Raw genomic sequence first — 16,309 nt, 5'->3', positions numbered from 1 at the left:
AGAATCTTAATTAAAATATAAAACAATTTCAAAGGAAACTGATTTTTTTTTTTAATTCAAAGTCAAACCATCTAAATTGACCTAAGCTACTTTAATTGAACGGCACAGATATAATGACGAAAGGTACCGAAAAGGAAGTATTGGGTACCGAAATTTGTTTCAAGTATTGGGTACCGAGAATTCAGCACATCACTACTCAGAATGTCGCCTGAATAATTTTAATGACATTTGTTAACGTGGAGCTATTTGTGAACCAAATGAAAAAAGTGGCGCATTTTAGGAGCTGGTGTAGTTTTCGTACTTATCTCAATGAATAAATAGTACCAAAATGTTAAAGGTAGAATTTTGATTTGAAAGAAATACTGGTGGAATAACAAATACACCAAAACGTTCTTTTTTTATTCAATCTAATCAGATTTGTACCAAAATCCATAAATTTACACCAATTTATACACCAGTGTGCTACTTGAGAAGGTACCACCTTTCCTTTAAAAATAATAGAAATCGGTTAACGTTAATTGATAACCTGCTCCTTTTTTTTAAGTCGGCTAAAAAAAAATATAATGGCTGCGTTTCTTTATACATTCCAGTTAATCCCATTTCACATTAACATATCATCAGGAACGTTCTAAAGAATAAGTAAACAAAAAAGTTTATTCCAAACGTTCAGAATGAATAAAGAAATGCAGCCAATAAAAAGTATTTGACATTTTTTTGGCTGAAATGACGATTTTTCGGCAACGCTGACTGTCCCAAATAAACTAAACTTTTTTCCTGCCTAAGGGTAAGAACATAGTGGGGCGGCGAGCAAAGAGCATCGAGCAAAGCGTAGGGATAAATCGATACCATCAAGGTATTACTCAAATCAGTATTTGTACTTGTATCAAACAAGGTATCGATACCTACTCAGTATCGGAAAGGTATCGAGTACTTGTACATAGAACTACAATTTTGCAGATTTTTCAAAGTTATTGAATTTTTTTTCACAAATAATATGCAGTTTTACAAGATTATTCACCTTCGAATATTTTTTCATACAAAAACAATAAAATACATTTTAACAAGATGAATAGATAAAGTTTTTTCATATAAAATAAGTTTAAGAAAATAACTTGTCTTTTGTTATATTTCCCCAAAAAAAATCAACTTTTAAAAGTGTTTTCGTGAAAGGCGGTTTCGAGATTTGGATATACGGGCATGTTCTGAAATTCTAAACTTTGAAATCGACTCGATTTTCCAAATATTTTTTAATTGTACCTGATGAAAAGAGTGAATATTCCAATTGAAAACCGTAAATTTTAGAACATGCCTGATAGTTATACCTGTTTTTGAGAAAAGCCTCTAGCAAGGGACAGATGATCCAACAACAGTTATGTATAGACGGGCTTGCTTATATAGCTGCGGAAATGTAGTGCGCATATCTTCCCATTCCTATAATGAGTTGCTTTTCAAAGAAGATGCTGAAGCATAATAAGTTTTGCGCTTCCGATAGATACAAGTACTTTTTTCGATACCTACTTGGATCGCAATAAAAAGTATCGAGTACAAAACTACTTGGTAAATTGAGAAAAGTATCGAGTATGTACTTGGATTTACTTGTAACGATTTATCCCTAGCAAAGCGTCGATTTGAAACGCATATGTTTCAATAGGAAAGCGTATAGTGAAGAGCAAAGCGTACATACACGTTTGTAATTGAAGCTTTGCTCGATGCTAGCTCTTCGCTTTGCTCGCCGCTCCACTATCTTTTGACCCTTATTGATTTAAAGGCGCCGCCAGAGACCCCAAATTTGGTATAAACCGTCTGTAATAATTGGAAAATGAGAGAAATCGTCTAACCGCGTCTTTGTCAGTCGGTTTTGTATATATTTTAACTGCATTTATTTTTGTGTCATCTGGCAACAGACCTTTGGCTGAACATTTATGGCCTAAGAATGTAAATTCTGGCCGGAGAAAATTGCATTTATTTGGGTTGAGTTTCATGTTGAAAGCTTTGCATATATTGAAAACTTTGGACAGATTTTTTATGTAGTGTGATTCGCTACAACCAATTACGATTTTATCGTCGACGTAAAGAAATGCCACATTGGGCGGAATACCGGAAAAAGCAATTGTCATCATTCGTGAGAATGAGTTTGGTGCTACGTTTAAACCAAACTGTAATACTTTCCACCTAAATTCTCCTCGGTCGATGCTAAAGGATGTTACGTAACGTGAGTCAACATGCAAAGGGATTTGGTGAAATCCGGAAAAGAGGTCTAAAGTTTGAAAAATACTTCTCTCGACCAAGGTTGTCTAAAATGTCATCTATTCGCGCAGGAGGGAACTTATCGGCAATCAATTTCTTATTAACAGCATGGAAGTCTACGCACATGCGGAACGATCAGTTTTGCCTTTCAATTTCCTCACACACATTGCTTGTCAAAAATCATAAATATTTAAAGCTATTACGTAGGCTGCATTCAATTTGAGAAGCAATTTCCTTATCAACATGCCGTCTTCAAGAAAACAATGTAACTAACTAGCTGCTGAATACCATTTTCCATTTTAATTCCATTGTAGATTAGCATTTTAGCATGCATTAGCTTAGTATTTTTTTATTTTCACAAAATTCGCACACCAATGCTGAAAAGCTGATCAAAATTGAGAGCAAAAATAAAAAATAAATAAGAGTGTGAGTAGTTGAAAATTGAAAGGGGAAAATTGAATGTGTAACGGCCCGGTAACTTGGTAACTTGACGGTTTATTTCTTCATGCTGGGGGTATTGTAAGCGGTAATTTTTAATGTAAACTGGGTTACTGTGTCCAATCTTAATTTTTGTTCTTAAAAGTTGTTCAGTGTCATTTTGTCATCTGGAAGTGCAAATATATCTGCGTAATCTACGCACAAGTTGAACAATTCGCTTTTAGCGTAACTAAGAATTGGTTTTTTCAAAGTCTTAATCAGTTCTTTTGTCCGGATGTCATCGTTTCTTGTCTTATTAATGGAATACACATTGAAATTAGAGAGTTTTTCAGTCCGCATGTTACACTTCTTTACGTATTTTATGTCACTTGTGGTATTTATGACTTTGACAATTGGGTTGCTTGTTTGGTGGTTCTTGTGATTCCACAAAAAATGGTTCCGGTGAACTTCCTAAATTAAAAAGTGGAAAATCTTCGCAGCTGGGTGGAATTACGCAGTTCCGTGAAGAATCGGAATCGCGACGTTTTGCTACCTACCCAGAAAGAAATGCTATTGCTTGCATAGCTGATAACGCATTTATTGACTTTCAAGAAGTCCTTACCCAATATACTGTTTTCCAGTAATTCCCAGTTCTACAAGTTTTCTAATCATTATTTCCAGATTAACCGAGTCGAATGCCTTAGACAATTCAATCGCCAGACAAGATACATATATTTTTTGTCAAGATTTTCGTATATGAATTCAGTACACGATAAACACGCTGATAATGTTCCCAAGTTTTCTACAAATCCAAATTGGTTTTTGTTTATTATTTGGATATGTTTTAGAAAGGATTTCAATCGATTTAAAATAACGCTTTCAAATATTTTATCGATAGTGCTTAGCTTTGTTATTGGTCGGTAGTTTGAAGGAATTTCTTTTCTTCCCGCTTTGTGGACTGGAACCAATTCTCAATTGCTCTGGGTATTGACCAACTCGGAAACATTCATTGATGAATTTGGATAATAGTTCAGCTAGAAAGTCTTTATATTTCAAAATAAATTAGGGAATTTCGAGAAGGGAATTTTTTTTCACAGTAAATGGTTGTAAATATTTTAGTCTTCTAAGACGAAACCAAACAAGTCTAGTACATGGTATACATATGTATTGAAAATATGTACATATAATGAATGCAATTTTACTTCGAAGTAAAATGCATAATGGCATATGTACTTACGTTTATGGTATTTCTCTCCCCTACCCCAAAACTGAAAATTAATCTATATGTATGTATGTATGTTGCGTTAATATTATTAAATGTTTTTATTTAGGTAATAAATTCAACAAACCCATCAAGGTGTTATTTTTCTCATCTTCTTATTTTCATATTTAGTATTGTTCTATTTTAATTTTTCACCATTAATTTCAATAAATTTCGTGCTAAAATGCTCTAAAAGATTCAAAAAATCAGCACTTCGTTTATAAAGACCTCCTTCAGATATATATATATATATATATATATATATATGTGTGGATTTAAACACTTTATTACAGTTTTTAGATGTAGTAGCGTTTATTGAATATATTAAGTTTATTGTATTTACATATTAACGTTTATTTGTAGATTAAGATTAATTAACTTTAAATGTGCAAAACACGTCTGCGCGTCGTGGTGTCTCGGTCGGACTGCCTCCTTTTTATTTGAATAACGTTCGTCGGCGTTGATTTTGCGCAATAAAAAGGATGGAATTCGTTCGCCACTTATTATATCGTCCGCCAAAGTCCGTCAACGTTATATATCGTCCGTCTTCGTCTGTACGTCATTATATGTACCCCCACATTCGCCCATCCTGCGTTCATTCGGCCTCGAATGATGGTTTCCATAGCTTGAGATACTCCGCGACAGTTGTGGTTCTTCGTGGACCTTCAGTATCTCCGATACGCTCCACCTCATACCTTCCATGATTTAAATATTTTATTATTTTGTAAGGACCTGAAAACTTTGGTCTCAGTTTCATACCAACTCCATATTGTGTTCTCATTATCGCTACTAAATCATTTATTCTAAAAATTGGATCTTGTTTCCTTTTCTTGTTAAAATTTCTACGATTTTCTTCCTGAATTTTTCCTATATTTTCTTTAGCGAGCTTTCGTACTTCATCCCTTTCAGTGTTCAATTCTGCTATGTCCGATTCTTCGATAAGTGCTCTAATGTCTGCTAAATCATCGACCCTCATTTCGCAACCTGTCAGTAATTTGAAGGGAGACACTTTTGTGCTTCGGGTGGCGTACTATTTATATATTGCTGAACCTTGTCTGTATATTTGTACCACATTGAAGGACTTTCGCTACTCATTTTGGCTAGCATTGGAACAATTATCCGATGCACTCTTTCAACTTGCCCATTCCCACGAGGCACACCGGTGGCAATAAGCAAATGTTGAATGTCAGATTCGGTACAATATTTTTTAAAAGCGTCACTAGTGACGGCTGTTCCCCTGTCTGTTATTACTCGCATTGGATTACCAAAGACGGCTGATTGTTTTTTCATTTTATCTATGACAACTTCCGCGCCACAATTTTTCGTCGGATAGAGCCAAGTAAATTTTGTGAATGCGTCAATTATAACTAATATGTACGAATAGTTTTTGTTTGTCGTCTGCAGTGGTCCCACGTGGTCTATATGTAACGTCAATAACGGCCTATCATCTTTGTATATTGGACTTAAGAAACCTTCCTTACGTCTCACTTTCGCATTTGTGACTATACATTCGATGCAAGTCTGTACAATTTTTGAAACCTTGTTACTTAATTTGGGAATGTAAAATGTTTTTTCAATGTAGTCTTGTGGCTTTTTTGCAGCAAAATGTCACTTCTGGTGTGCTTCCTTTATAATTTCATCTTCCATGGCTTCAGGAACTACTATCAACTCTTTATTAGGGTCTTTGAATAAAATATCGTGTTTCAAAAAATAATACTCATACTCTTCTTTAGCTACTATCTGTCTTACTGCTTTTACCCACTTGTCCGTCTGCTGCGCCCCCTTAAGCCTATGCTTTAATGAGTCTTCTATAAGCGTACAGTACATGCGGCTGAGGGCATCTACGTGCTTCATCTTCGACCCAGCGCGGTGATCTAAAACGTAGTCAAATTCTTGCAAGAATAAAGCCCATCTAGACACTCGAACTGGAACATCTTTCTTCTTCATTGTCATTGTGAAAGCGTTACAGTCGGTGACTATTTTGAAATTTTTACCTAAGACATATATTTTCCATTTTTTCAACGCATTTATTATGGCCAAAACTTCTAATTCATAAGAGTGATAGCACTCTTCTGCCGGTGATGTTTTTCGACTCATATATTGAACAGGATGCAAAGTTTGGTCGTCAATATCCTTTTGGAGGAGTACAGCTCCGTACCCATATTNGCCAAAACTTCTAATTCATAAGAGTGATACCACTCTTCTGCCGGTGATGTTTTTCGACTCATATATTGAACAGGATGCAAAGTTTGGTCGTCAATATCCTTTTGGAGGAGTACAGCTCCGTACCCATATTTGCAAGCATCTGTATGAATTTCTGAATAAGCATTGGGGTCGTATAGTTTTAAAACAGGTGCTTTGACTAGTGCCTCTTTAAGCTGCCTAAACGCTGCTGTCTCTTTGTCGCCCATTCGAAATCTCGCATCTTGTCTCAATAGGTCCGTCAAAGGTTTTGCTAGTAACGCATAGTTTTCTATAAAACGTCTGAAGTAGGAAGTAAGTCCGATAAATCGCTGCACTGTCTTTCTATCTTTAGGACATGGAAAGTTTGATACCGCTTCTGTTTTCTCTTCCATTCTCAATGTTATATCCTAAAAACTCCACCCTTCTTTGCAAAAATTGGCACTTTGACCACTTAAATTGTAACCCATTTTCAGCTGCTACTTTCAGAACAGTACATAATTTTTCTAACCCTTCATGCTCATCCTTAGCTGGGATAATAACATCATCCATGTAGACAATAAAGTATCCCGTGTGGATTAATGGCCTAAAGACTACGTTGATATACCTACAGAAAACAGATGGGGCATTTGAAAGGCCAAATGGTACAAAATTGTCCATTATGGGTTATAAAAGCAGTGTACTTCTTCGAATCCTCATGAATCGGTACATGGAAATATCCATTTTTTAGATCTAAAGTTGTATATGCTTTAGCTACTTGTAACCTATCTACCACATCGTCAATTAGTGCCATAGGAAATTTTCTCTAATAATCTTTTCATTAAGCCTACGGTAGTCGCAGCACAATCGCTTACTACCATCCTTTTTTGACACTAGCACTATTGGCGTTGCGTATTCAGATACACTGGGCTGTATGATTTTTTCATCGAGCCATTCTGAAATTTGCTTTTCAACAAAAGCCTGGTTTTCATACGACAGTCGTCTCGGCGCTTGGTATACCGGAAGTTCGTCTCGTAGTAAAATCTTCATTTCTACTTGCGGCTTTACTTTATTGGCCGGTACGTACTGATTTACTAATTCCCTTATTTCTTTGGCGAGATTCACAGGTAAGTGGTCTGTCTTAAGCTCTTGCAGCAGACCAACGTCTTCACAAACTGCATAAACCGTGTCTAGTTCCCTAATCCAACCCCCTTTGTTCACTTTTCTGTCCAAATTATCCATGTCAGATTTAGTTATCTTGTCTTTTTCAGTATCAACTCTTTTTGCTTTAAACTCCGCCTGTTCCTTAGTCACAATCAAATCTGCTACCTCTAATGCAACATTGCATATAATGACCGCGTAGCTAATGTCTTCATCTCTTATTAAATAAAATTTCAAATCAAGTACGATAAAATCCATTTCGATTTTTGTTTGAAAACTTCCAATCGTGTTAATTTTATAACCCCCGATTCCATACAATTCTTTCTGCTTTAGCTTAAACTGCACTTCCATGCCACTATTTTTTAATGTGCCATAACGCATAAGACACAGGTTACAGCCTGTATCAATCAAGGCGGAAAACTGAAAATTGTTTTCGCAAAATTTAACATTTTTGAACTTTAACTCACCCCAGTCATCTACTGTATTTGCCGTGTTTTGTTTTGGCTTCTGTTCCTTTTTAACGGATTTGCATTCAAACGATTTGTGCCCAAACTGGCTGCAATTAAAACATTTCACTTGCGAATGAGTACATTCTTTAGCCAAATGTGCCTCACTCCCACATCTAAAACATTTCCTTTCTTTCTTCACTTCATCATTCTTTCCTACTGTAGTGCCTGAAAACGGTTTGCTTTTCTGATTTTCCGTACCACGAACTTTTTCATATACCCGCATTTGCAGCTTTAACTCATTAATACTCCTTGCCTGATATAATATAGCCTTATTCACTCTCGAGTCAGCAATTCCTTCAATAAAATAATCTATAATACTCGCTTCGTCTAACTCAATTCGACCGCCTATTTCCATCAATGAGTAAAGATACTCTAATAAACTTTCATTTGCATATTTTTTTCTATTCCTCAACATTCTGTGGATGTCAGCTGCACATATCCGAGCATCAAATTCACTTATCAAAGCAATTTTAAGAGATGACCATGTTTGTATACTAAATTGACTGCGAATAAATAGTTTAGCGGCTCCTGACAATAATTGCTTCACATAAATGAATTTTTGTAGGTCACTCCATCCCACAACTTGAGAATTTTTCTCAAACTCTCTTAACCATTGATGTACATCAGGTCTACCTACTCCTCTAAACTGTGAAAGGCTATCAATTAAATCTTTAGGGTGAAACTGAGGTTGATGAACCACAACGCCGGGCCGCACTCTTCCATTGCCGACGTCCTCATATACCGACTGAACCGATTCACCATCACTATCATTCGCAGAATGGCCAAAATGTTGAAGCAGTCTGTCCTGCAATTCTTTTTTACGTCCGGTTGTCAGTAAACTAGCTTCTCGCAATTTTTCTTTCAATTGTTCAACTGTCAAGTCTAATATCTCTGTTCTTTCCATCTTGCAAATGTTGAAATACCAATGGATAAATTTCTTAAAATATGTATGTATGCTTAATTTAAAAATAAGACTTTTAATCGAAAACAAGAAAAATTGCAAACAAAAATATTAGACGACTAATTGTATCTATCTGCGTTATAGGGATAGTAAATACTGACTAAACAATTCAGATTTTATTAACTTCTAGGCCAATTACTTATTCTTCCTTGAAACTTTACTTGTTTGCTTTCACATTAAACATTTCATCTATAGTTATTTGTTTGTTTACAAATTTTGCATTTTGTAATAAAACGAAGAAGGATTGTTTTTCAATCGTTAACTTTATCATCCTCCTCTTACTTCTGTTTAATCATTCAACACCTTTAATAATTTCTGTTCATTAAATACGTACATACATATGTACATCAACTTCGATTACAAATTTCTCTTTTACTTATTTTGCTTCTGCATTGTTGTTTTACACTTCTCATTTTACAACACTTTGTTTCGACTCAGTATTTCTTGCTTTATACATTTTACACCAGCTTTATGAAATTCCCTAGCTTTTACTTCACATCATTTACTTTTTCCCTTTTCATCAACTATTCGTTTTGCTACATTTTGTTTTGATTAAGTAATTCCTCATTTACTACATTTCAATTTACCTTCACTCTTTTTCTAACCATTAGCGCAGTCCCTCTTTCGTTACATTTATTTTGCCTTCTTTACACACTAACTTCTTGAAGTTCTTTGTATGTACTTTACATGTATTTTATTCCTTTTTGCTTACACACTAACTTCATTAACTTCGTTACCTTTATAGATTTCTTGTTCGTATGTACATCTACTTCGATTCAGCGGCACTTATCCATTTCTTCGTCCACTACCATCCGCTACGCTGCAGCTTCGCAATAAAATTTTCCTCTGCCTTCTTCGTCTTCGCACTTCGTTGAGTTGATGCTCTACTGCGATTTCGACGTCGTATTTGCTCCGCACTTTCTGCTCTTTGAATTTCGTTGTTTAATTTTCGGCTCATTTGAATGTAACGTTTTTCGTTCGTGTACCCACTCGTTCTATTGCATCATCTTTTTCCCTTTTTCGATTTGCTTTTGCAATACCACTTTTATAAGCGATCGTTTTAATAAAGTACATATATATTTCTACTTCAATTTCCGTGCAAAATCTTAATCAGATTTTCATTTCTAATTAGCAAAGTTTAAATTGCAAATTTCTTCTTCAATAAATGTTTCATTTTTCACTCAGCGGGCGCGCAGGCTTTCCTCGCTTAGCCTTGATTTTTATAACTTCACTTCACACCGACCGACTCACCTTTGGTTGAGCCCCCAATTTGAGGATTTAAACACTTTATTACAGTTTTTAGATGTAGTAGTGTTTATTGAATATATTAAGTTTATTGTATTTACATATTAACGTTTATTTGTAGATTAAGATTAATTAATTTTAAATGTGCAAAACACGTCTGCGCGTCGTGGTGGCTCGGTCGGACTGCCTCCTTTTTATTTGAATAACGTTCGTCGGCGTCGATTTTGCGCAATAAAAAGGATGGAATTCGTTCGCCACTAATTATATCGTCCGTCAGCGTTAAATATCGTCCGTTTTCGTCTGTACGTCATTATATGTACCCCCACATATATATATATATATTAATGAAGGTAAATTATTGTCTTCCCCTTCACTCCTCCTGAAACCGAATTCCGCCAGACCCTTTTTCGACACAAGGTAACCTACAAAATTCTCCAGCCAATCAAACTCGATATCGTTAAGTGGTATTTTTGCAGCTTCCAAATGCGCAACTCATTTTTCATTTTATTATTTTTAAAAAATTATTTTATTTTGTCCTTTGTAGATCACATTCTTAAAAAAAAAAAATGTTTTTATAATTTTCAATCTGGTAGCCTGATTTCGTGAAAGTGTCATAACCTCAGCAAAAGTAAAATGGCTAACATGGCTGCTAATGTCATTAAGTGAAACTACCTTCATTTTTGTACCATGGTATTAGAGGTGGCCCCGTGATGCGGCAATTTGTATCAATTGCAAAATTTTTGTTAAAATTTGAAATTTTAATTCAAGAAATGTCAGCTTGCGTGTCAACCAAAAATGTGCATAATTTATTTGACCCGGAAATTTGCAATTGAATAATATCTGAATAATTTAGATTTAAGCAGTAAATGCCTTTCGTTATGGAAAAATCATTTAGTTGTCTAACTCCTGCTCCCCCAGTGTTCGCTCCGGAGGGGCGTGAGCGTTTAAAGCACGGACATTTGCATTTCTACCCCTATTGTTCGACGATCTGCTATTATTGCTCTTGTTTATTGTGAGAACAGCATTTTTTTCTATGAATCGGCATACTTTAAGCATTGTTGACGCTATTTCCTCATTCAAATGGAAATACTGACTTTATTTCCAAATTTTTGTTGACTTTATTTCGCTTTTGAAAAGGNGGGGCGTGAGCGTTTAAAGCACGGACATTTGCATTTCTACCCCTATTGTTCGACGATCTGCTATTATTGCTCTTGTTTATTGTGAGAACAGCATTTTTTTCTATGAATCGGCATACTTTAAGCATTGTTGACGCTATTTCCTCATTCAAATGGAAATACTGACTTTATTTCCAAATTTTTGTTGACTTTATTTCGCTTTTGAAAAGGTAATAATGTCAATTGACTTTATTTCGCACCAGCGGGGGAAATAAAGTCAATTGACCTTATTTCCAATGACCTTATAACCTGTCACCACGTGCAATATAATTTTATTATAACAAGTTACCAGCGAATCTTTGTATTTTTGAGTTTAACCGCGTATGTCGACAGTGGTCGATTCTGCGTAATTCGCTTAGTTATTTTAACGAAATCGGATTGGTATTCTATAAATTTAATTTCAAAATCTGACATAACCGATAACCTCAAAAAGTTCAAACACCGATAGTTACCACCGACTACCACTCACCGCACCCTTATGTCGAAAAAGAATATACATATGTGTTACTTACTGAGAAAATAGTCAAATATTATAGTCCGCTGAAAGTTTGGCATGAAATAAGGGGTATAGCCATCCAATAGGAAAGGGCTGTGGTTTTCTGTATGTGCTGTCTCACATGCAATATAAAATATGGTGTGTTTTCCAAACTTCTTTTTTTAATTAGGCAAAATAGTTTCTTTTTTTAATTTTGTAAATATGTGATGGACACATTACGACAAATAATGTTTTATGTACATATAAATATAGAGTTATAAATACATAAGTGTATATAAGATACTTGAAAAATTTTAGAAAAAGTTAAATTGTTATAAATTTTGGTCACTGACGGTTTCTGTAGAAAAATAAAAATCGTTAAGGTGGGCCATTCAAGTCAGGGGTTTGCGAATAATAATAGATATGGTAGTTTTTCGGTATAGAAATAGAATTATTGTCAGAAAAAAGTAGTTATTTACGTCACAGTTCTTTCTTCCGAAAAAACAAATCAAGAATTGGATTCAAATACGTAGCACAAAATTTAAAATTTTATTGAAAATTAGATGAAAGTATTTAAATTGAAATGTCATGAAAATATTTAAAGTTACACAATTCTAGCAAATACCCGGCGTCCTTCCCTGCGCCTTAAACGTATTTTTGTTTTGTTACTTCCTCTCACATATTTGTATAGTAGGGAGATTTTTCTTTCCAAATTAGATAAATATGTGTACTGTATTTGAATATTAAATTAATACACGTTTAAGGAAAGGGTGCGATAGTAGACTCCAGTTGCAAGACTATAAATTAAATTTCCAAGAGAAAGTCGGTACTTTACATATTTTCTAATTACATTCGTAAGATATTAACTAACACCCAATGTTTAGTATTAAGTCTCATCAACGGCTGATGTATCGTGTGACCCCATTCAAGATGGCATCACCACATCAATATTTCGATTTGTAGTTGTCGATTCTAGCTTTGGCTTGTTATCTCAAATAAAGGGACTTTTGTTCTCCACGTTGCTTCCGTAAGTTTGGATATCTTTTATTTTCTTGATACATTTTTGGTGCCTCCTGTGAGGACCTTACTTAGTTAAATTGTTAATTCGATATGGCTGAATTAAACCTACGTTTGGCGGCGAGCAATGCCATCCAAAAATCAGCAGAGAGAATAAGACTCAATGGTAAAATCTGGGACACGTGTCAATTAGAGCAGGAGCTGGCTGCCCTACGGTCCTACTTCACGAAATTTGAGGTTAATCATGACAAATTGGTTGCGATTGCCACCAAGGAGGAATTCGCTCTGCACGAAGATCTGTGGGATAAGGTAGAGGGCATCTACAATGAGGCAGTGGCATTGGTCTCGCGTCAATTGAAAGAAGCCACTTCATCGCCGCCCGCCTCATCGGTACAGGTTAGGGAGCAGCCGCAGTCTCAATTGAAACTGGATCCATTGGTGGTCCCCAGTTTCGATGGCCAACTACATAATTGGCTGGCATTCAGAGACTTATTCGAGTCGTTAATACACAAACAGCAATATCCCGAAGCTTACAATTTGGCAAAGTTACTGCAAGCCATTCCAGTGGAATCGGTGCCCCTAATTGGCAGTCATTACTCCGGTGGGTATGAGGAGGTCTGGAAGGCCTTGAACGACAGGTATAATAGCCGGCGGCACTTAGCCGAAGCCCATGTAACTCGGTTGCTCAATATGAAGCCTACTACAGAAGACAGTCAAAAGGCATTGTTGTCCGTTGTCGACCAGGTTAGAGAGTCTCTACGAGCATTGCAGGTCATGGAGCTACCGGTGAATAGTTGGGACGCCATTATGGTGCCAATTGTGGTATCGAAGGTGCCCACCACGGTGCAGCGGCACTGGAATATGAGCCTTACAACACCGGACATTCCCAACTTAGAAGACTTGCTAAAATTTTTGGAAAAACGCGCTCATAGCCTGGCTTGTGATGGTGGGGCAAACTTTTCCATTGCAACAGCTGGAGCTCGGCAGGAAAAAAATCTCGGGCCCTACAAACTTATCTTGTCAGAACAGAAGAGGGGCAATGCATTAGTTGCGGGGGCGAGCATCGCGTCATGCGCTGTCCTTAGTTGTTAGCTTTGGGACCAGAAGAGCGCTTCAAGGCATTGAAAACTTCTAACCTGTGTTTTAATGGTTTGCGGGGTGGCCATATGACAAAACATTGTCCTTCAGGTGGGTGTCGGCGATGCGGCCGAAAGCACAACACCATTTTTTGCCGTGCGGAACATAATAAAATTGGAGCAGCGACATCGGGCAGCCCATCACCGCGTAACATGGTACCCTCTCAACAATCAACACTCGCTAGTAATTTGGTTTCTTGCTTAACACATGGTCAACCTATGGTTCTGTTGGCAACGGCAAGTGTCTATGCGATCGGCACGTCCTCCATTCGGCGCATCGCCCGCATTCTCTGCGATCCTGGTTCGCAGGTAAGTTTTGTAACGGAGAAATTAGCAAATCAGCTGCAATTACGTAGACGCAAACACAATGTGGCGGTGGAAGGTATTGGCGCAAGCCGCTCATACTCACACTTCAGGTGGCGCCAAGCTAACGTTACAGTCACGGGACGATCACGTCCCTTACTCCTGGCGTACCGGTTGCGACATCGTCATGGAAACATTTACATGGTCTCCCACTTGCAGATCCACACTTTGGTACACCAGGCCCAGTGGATAATCTTCTCGGCGCTGATGTTTGGGGTCTAACTGTGGAGGCTGGTATCGTTAGGAGGCCTACAGACCAACCACACGCACAACGCACCAGTCTCGGTTGGGTGGGGTTTGGGCCGGCCAACGGAGGCTCTTCAACTACACATCGACCTCAATCACTTCATGCTAAGATTTGTGACTCGGAGGTATCCTTGGAAGAGCTTGTCCGTAATTTTTGGAAATGGGAGGAACTACCCTCAAACACAGCTGTCACCGAAGACGACGAGTGTGAGCAATTTTTGCGATGACACATACCCGTACAGCGGAAGGGCGGTATGTAGTCCCGCTCCCTTTCCATAAAAGTGTAGACTTGGGCGATTCTTATACGCAGGCTTTACAGCAGTTTCTTAGAATTGAGCGGAGGCTGGCCGGTGATGACGAGCTTCATTCCAAGTATACCGATTTCATGCGCGAGTATGCCACCTTGGGGCATATGGAGCGAGTCGCCAATGAGGAACAAACGGCCGCCGAGTACTACATACCCCATCATGCTGTTCTGGCAAAGTTCCGTGTAGTATTTAATGTTTCAGCTCGTACTCCCACAGGCGTCTCCCTGAACGATGTGCTGATGGTTGGGCCAACCATTCAGGACCCCTTGGTCCATATTCTCTTTAGATTCCGACTGTACCGGGTAGCACTTATAGCGGATATTGAGAAAATGTTCCGGCAGGTGGAAGTCGATGCAGTGCACCGTAATTACCAACGCATTCTTTGGCGTGATACTCCAACCGCACCGGTTGGAATTTATCGGCTGAAGACAGTTACATATGGTATGGCGTGTAGTCCATTTAACGCCGTCCGCGCTCTCCACCAATGTGCACATGACAACATTGGTCTCATAACGGATCAGCAAATGGCCACCGATGCCAGAAACGCCATTCTAACGTCCTTCTATGTGGATGATTTTTAATCAGCTTCGATTCTTGTTCTGAAGCGGTAACTGTGGCGCGTAATGTGGATACCATCTTGGCTGCAGGTAAATTCAAACTATGCAAGTGGAACTCCAATGTGGCCGCCGTAATGAACAGTTTGGCGGAAGACGACAAACCACAGAGCGAACGGGTCATCGGAAACCGGGATACTACGGTCCTTGGCTTGCGTTGGGATCCATTGTCGGATGAATTGTTTTTCGGGATTCAATTTCCACCGCCAACCGGCGCCATAACGAAGCGCATGGTTCTCAGCGAAGTGGCGAAATTATTCGACCCCACCGGTTTAATTGCTCCCGTCGTAGTAAGGGGTAAGATCTTCCTTCAGACTCTGTGGGAGACTGGACTGGCATGGGATGCGCTCTCACCGGAAGACTTGTTAGAGGAATGGCTCCGCTTTCGAGCCAGCTGGCATGCCCTCAATCGTATACGAGTACCTCGTTGGTTAGGTCTCTCATCACGTAACCGGGTTGAGATACATGGGTTTGCAGACGCAGTACACGCGCATATGCAGCAGTGATTTATATCAAGACAACTACCTCGGAGGGCCGCGACAATGTCTCCCTTTTGACAGCTCGGACGAAAGTTTCCCCGTTACGCGGAGCTACGATACCACGGCTAGAACTCAGCGCCGCCCATCTACTCGCGGAGACCTTCGATAATATGCGTACTGCTTTAGGTTTTACGGATACGACGTACTACATGTGGTCAGATTCCACCATCCCTTTGGACTGGCTACGAAAACCGCCAGCACTTTTGAAGCCGTTCGTCTCCAACCGGGTACGGCGCATCCAAGAACTTACTGATCCGTCGAGGTGGTTTTATGTGCGGTCTGGGCAGAATCCAGCGGACTGCGCCAGCCGTGGCATGATGGCCTGGGAATTAGAGCGACATGTCCTATGATGGTTGGGTCCCTCTTTCCTTCGTCATGTTCCCGATTCCGAGGCGACCTTAACAGTACCGACAGCGGAAGAGGAGGCTGTTATACAGACCGAAGAAAAGGTGACTACTCTGCTGACGGCCCTATC

The 16,309-nt window shown here is 38.4% G+C and overlaps 2 protein-coding genes across 2 annotated transcripts in view; one reads left to right on the top strand and one right to left on the bottom strand.

Moving 5' to 3' along the window:
- Positions 1-8,110, bottom strand: part of LOC108361527 (uncharacterized) — a 16,112-nt gene extending 8,002 nt beyond the window's left edge. The window contains exons 1-2 of the mRNA XM_017614160.1: positions 7,714-8,110; positions 6,961-7,644 (exon numbers count right to left, since the gene is read on the bottom strand). Of these exons, the coding sequence (XP_017469649.1) occupies positions 6,961-7,644; positions 7,714-8,110 (1,081 nt within the window). The remainder of the gene's footprint in view (positions 1-6,960; positions 7,645-7,713) is intronic.
- A 4,611-nt stretch (positions 8,111-12,721) lies between these two features.
- On the top strand, positions 12,722-13,720 carry LOC108361526 (uncharacterized). The gene has a single exon (XM_017614159.1). The coding sequence runs from the start codon at positions 12,722-12,724 to the stop codon at positions 13,718-13,720; it is 999 nt and encodes a 332-aa protein (XP_017469648.1).
- Positions 13,721-16,309: the final 2,589 nt, after the last annotated feature.

Source organism: Rhagoletis zephyria, unplaced genomic scaffold (assembly GCF_001687245.7).
Source record: "Rhagoletis zephyria isolate East Lansing unplaced genomic scaffold, Rhagoletis_zephyria_1.1 Rzeph_scaffold_00784, whole genome shotgun sequence".
Classification (NCBI taxonomy): domain Eukaryota; kingdom Metazoa; phylum Arthropoda; class Insecta; order Diptera; family Tephritidae; genus Rhagoletis; species Rhagoletis zephyria.
This window is presented reverse-complemented; position numbering and strand designations above follow the sequence as displayed.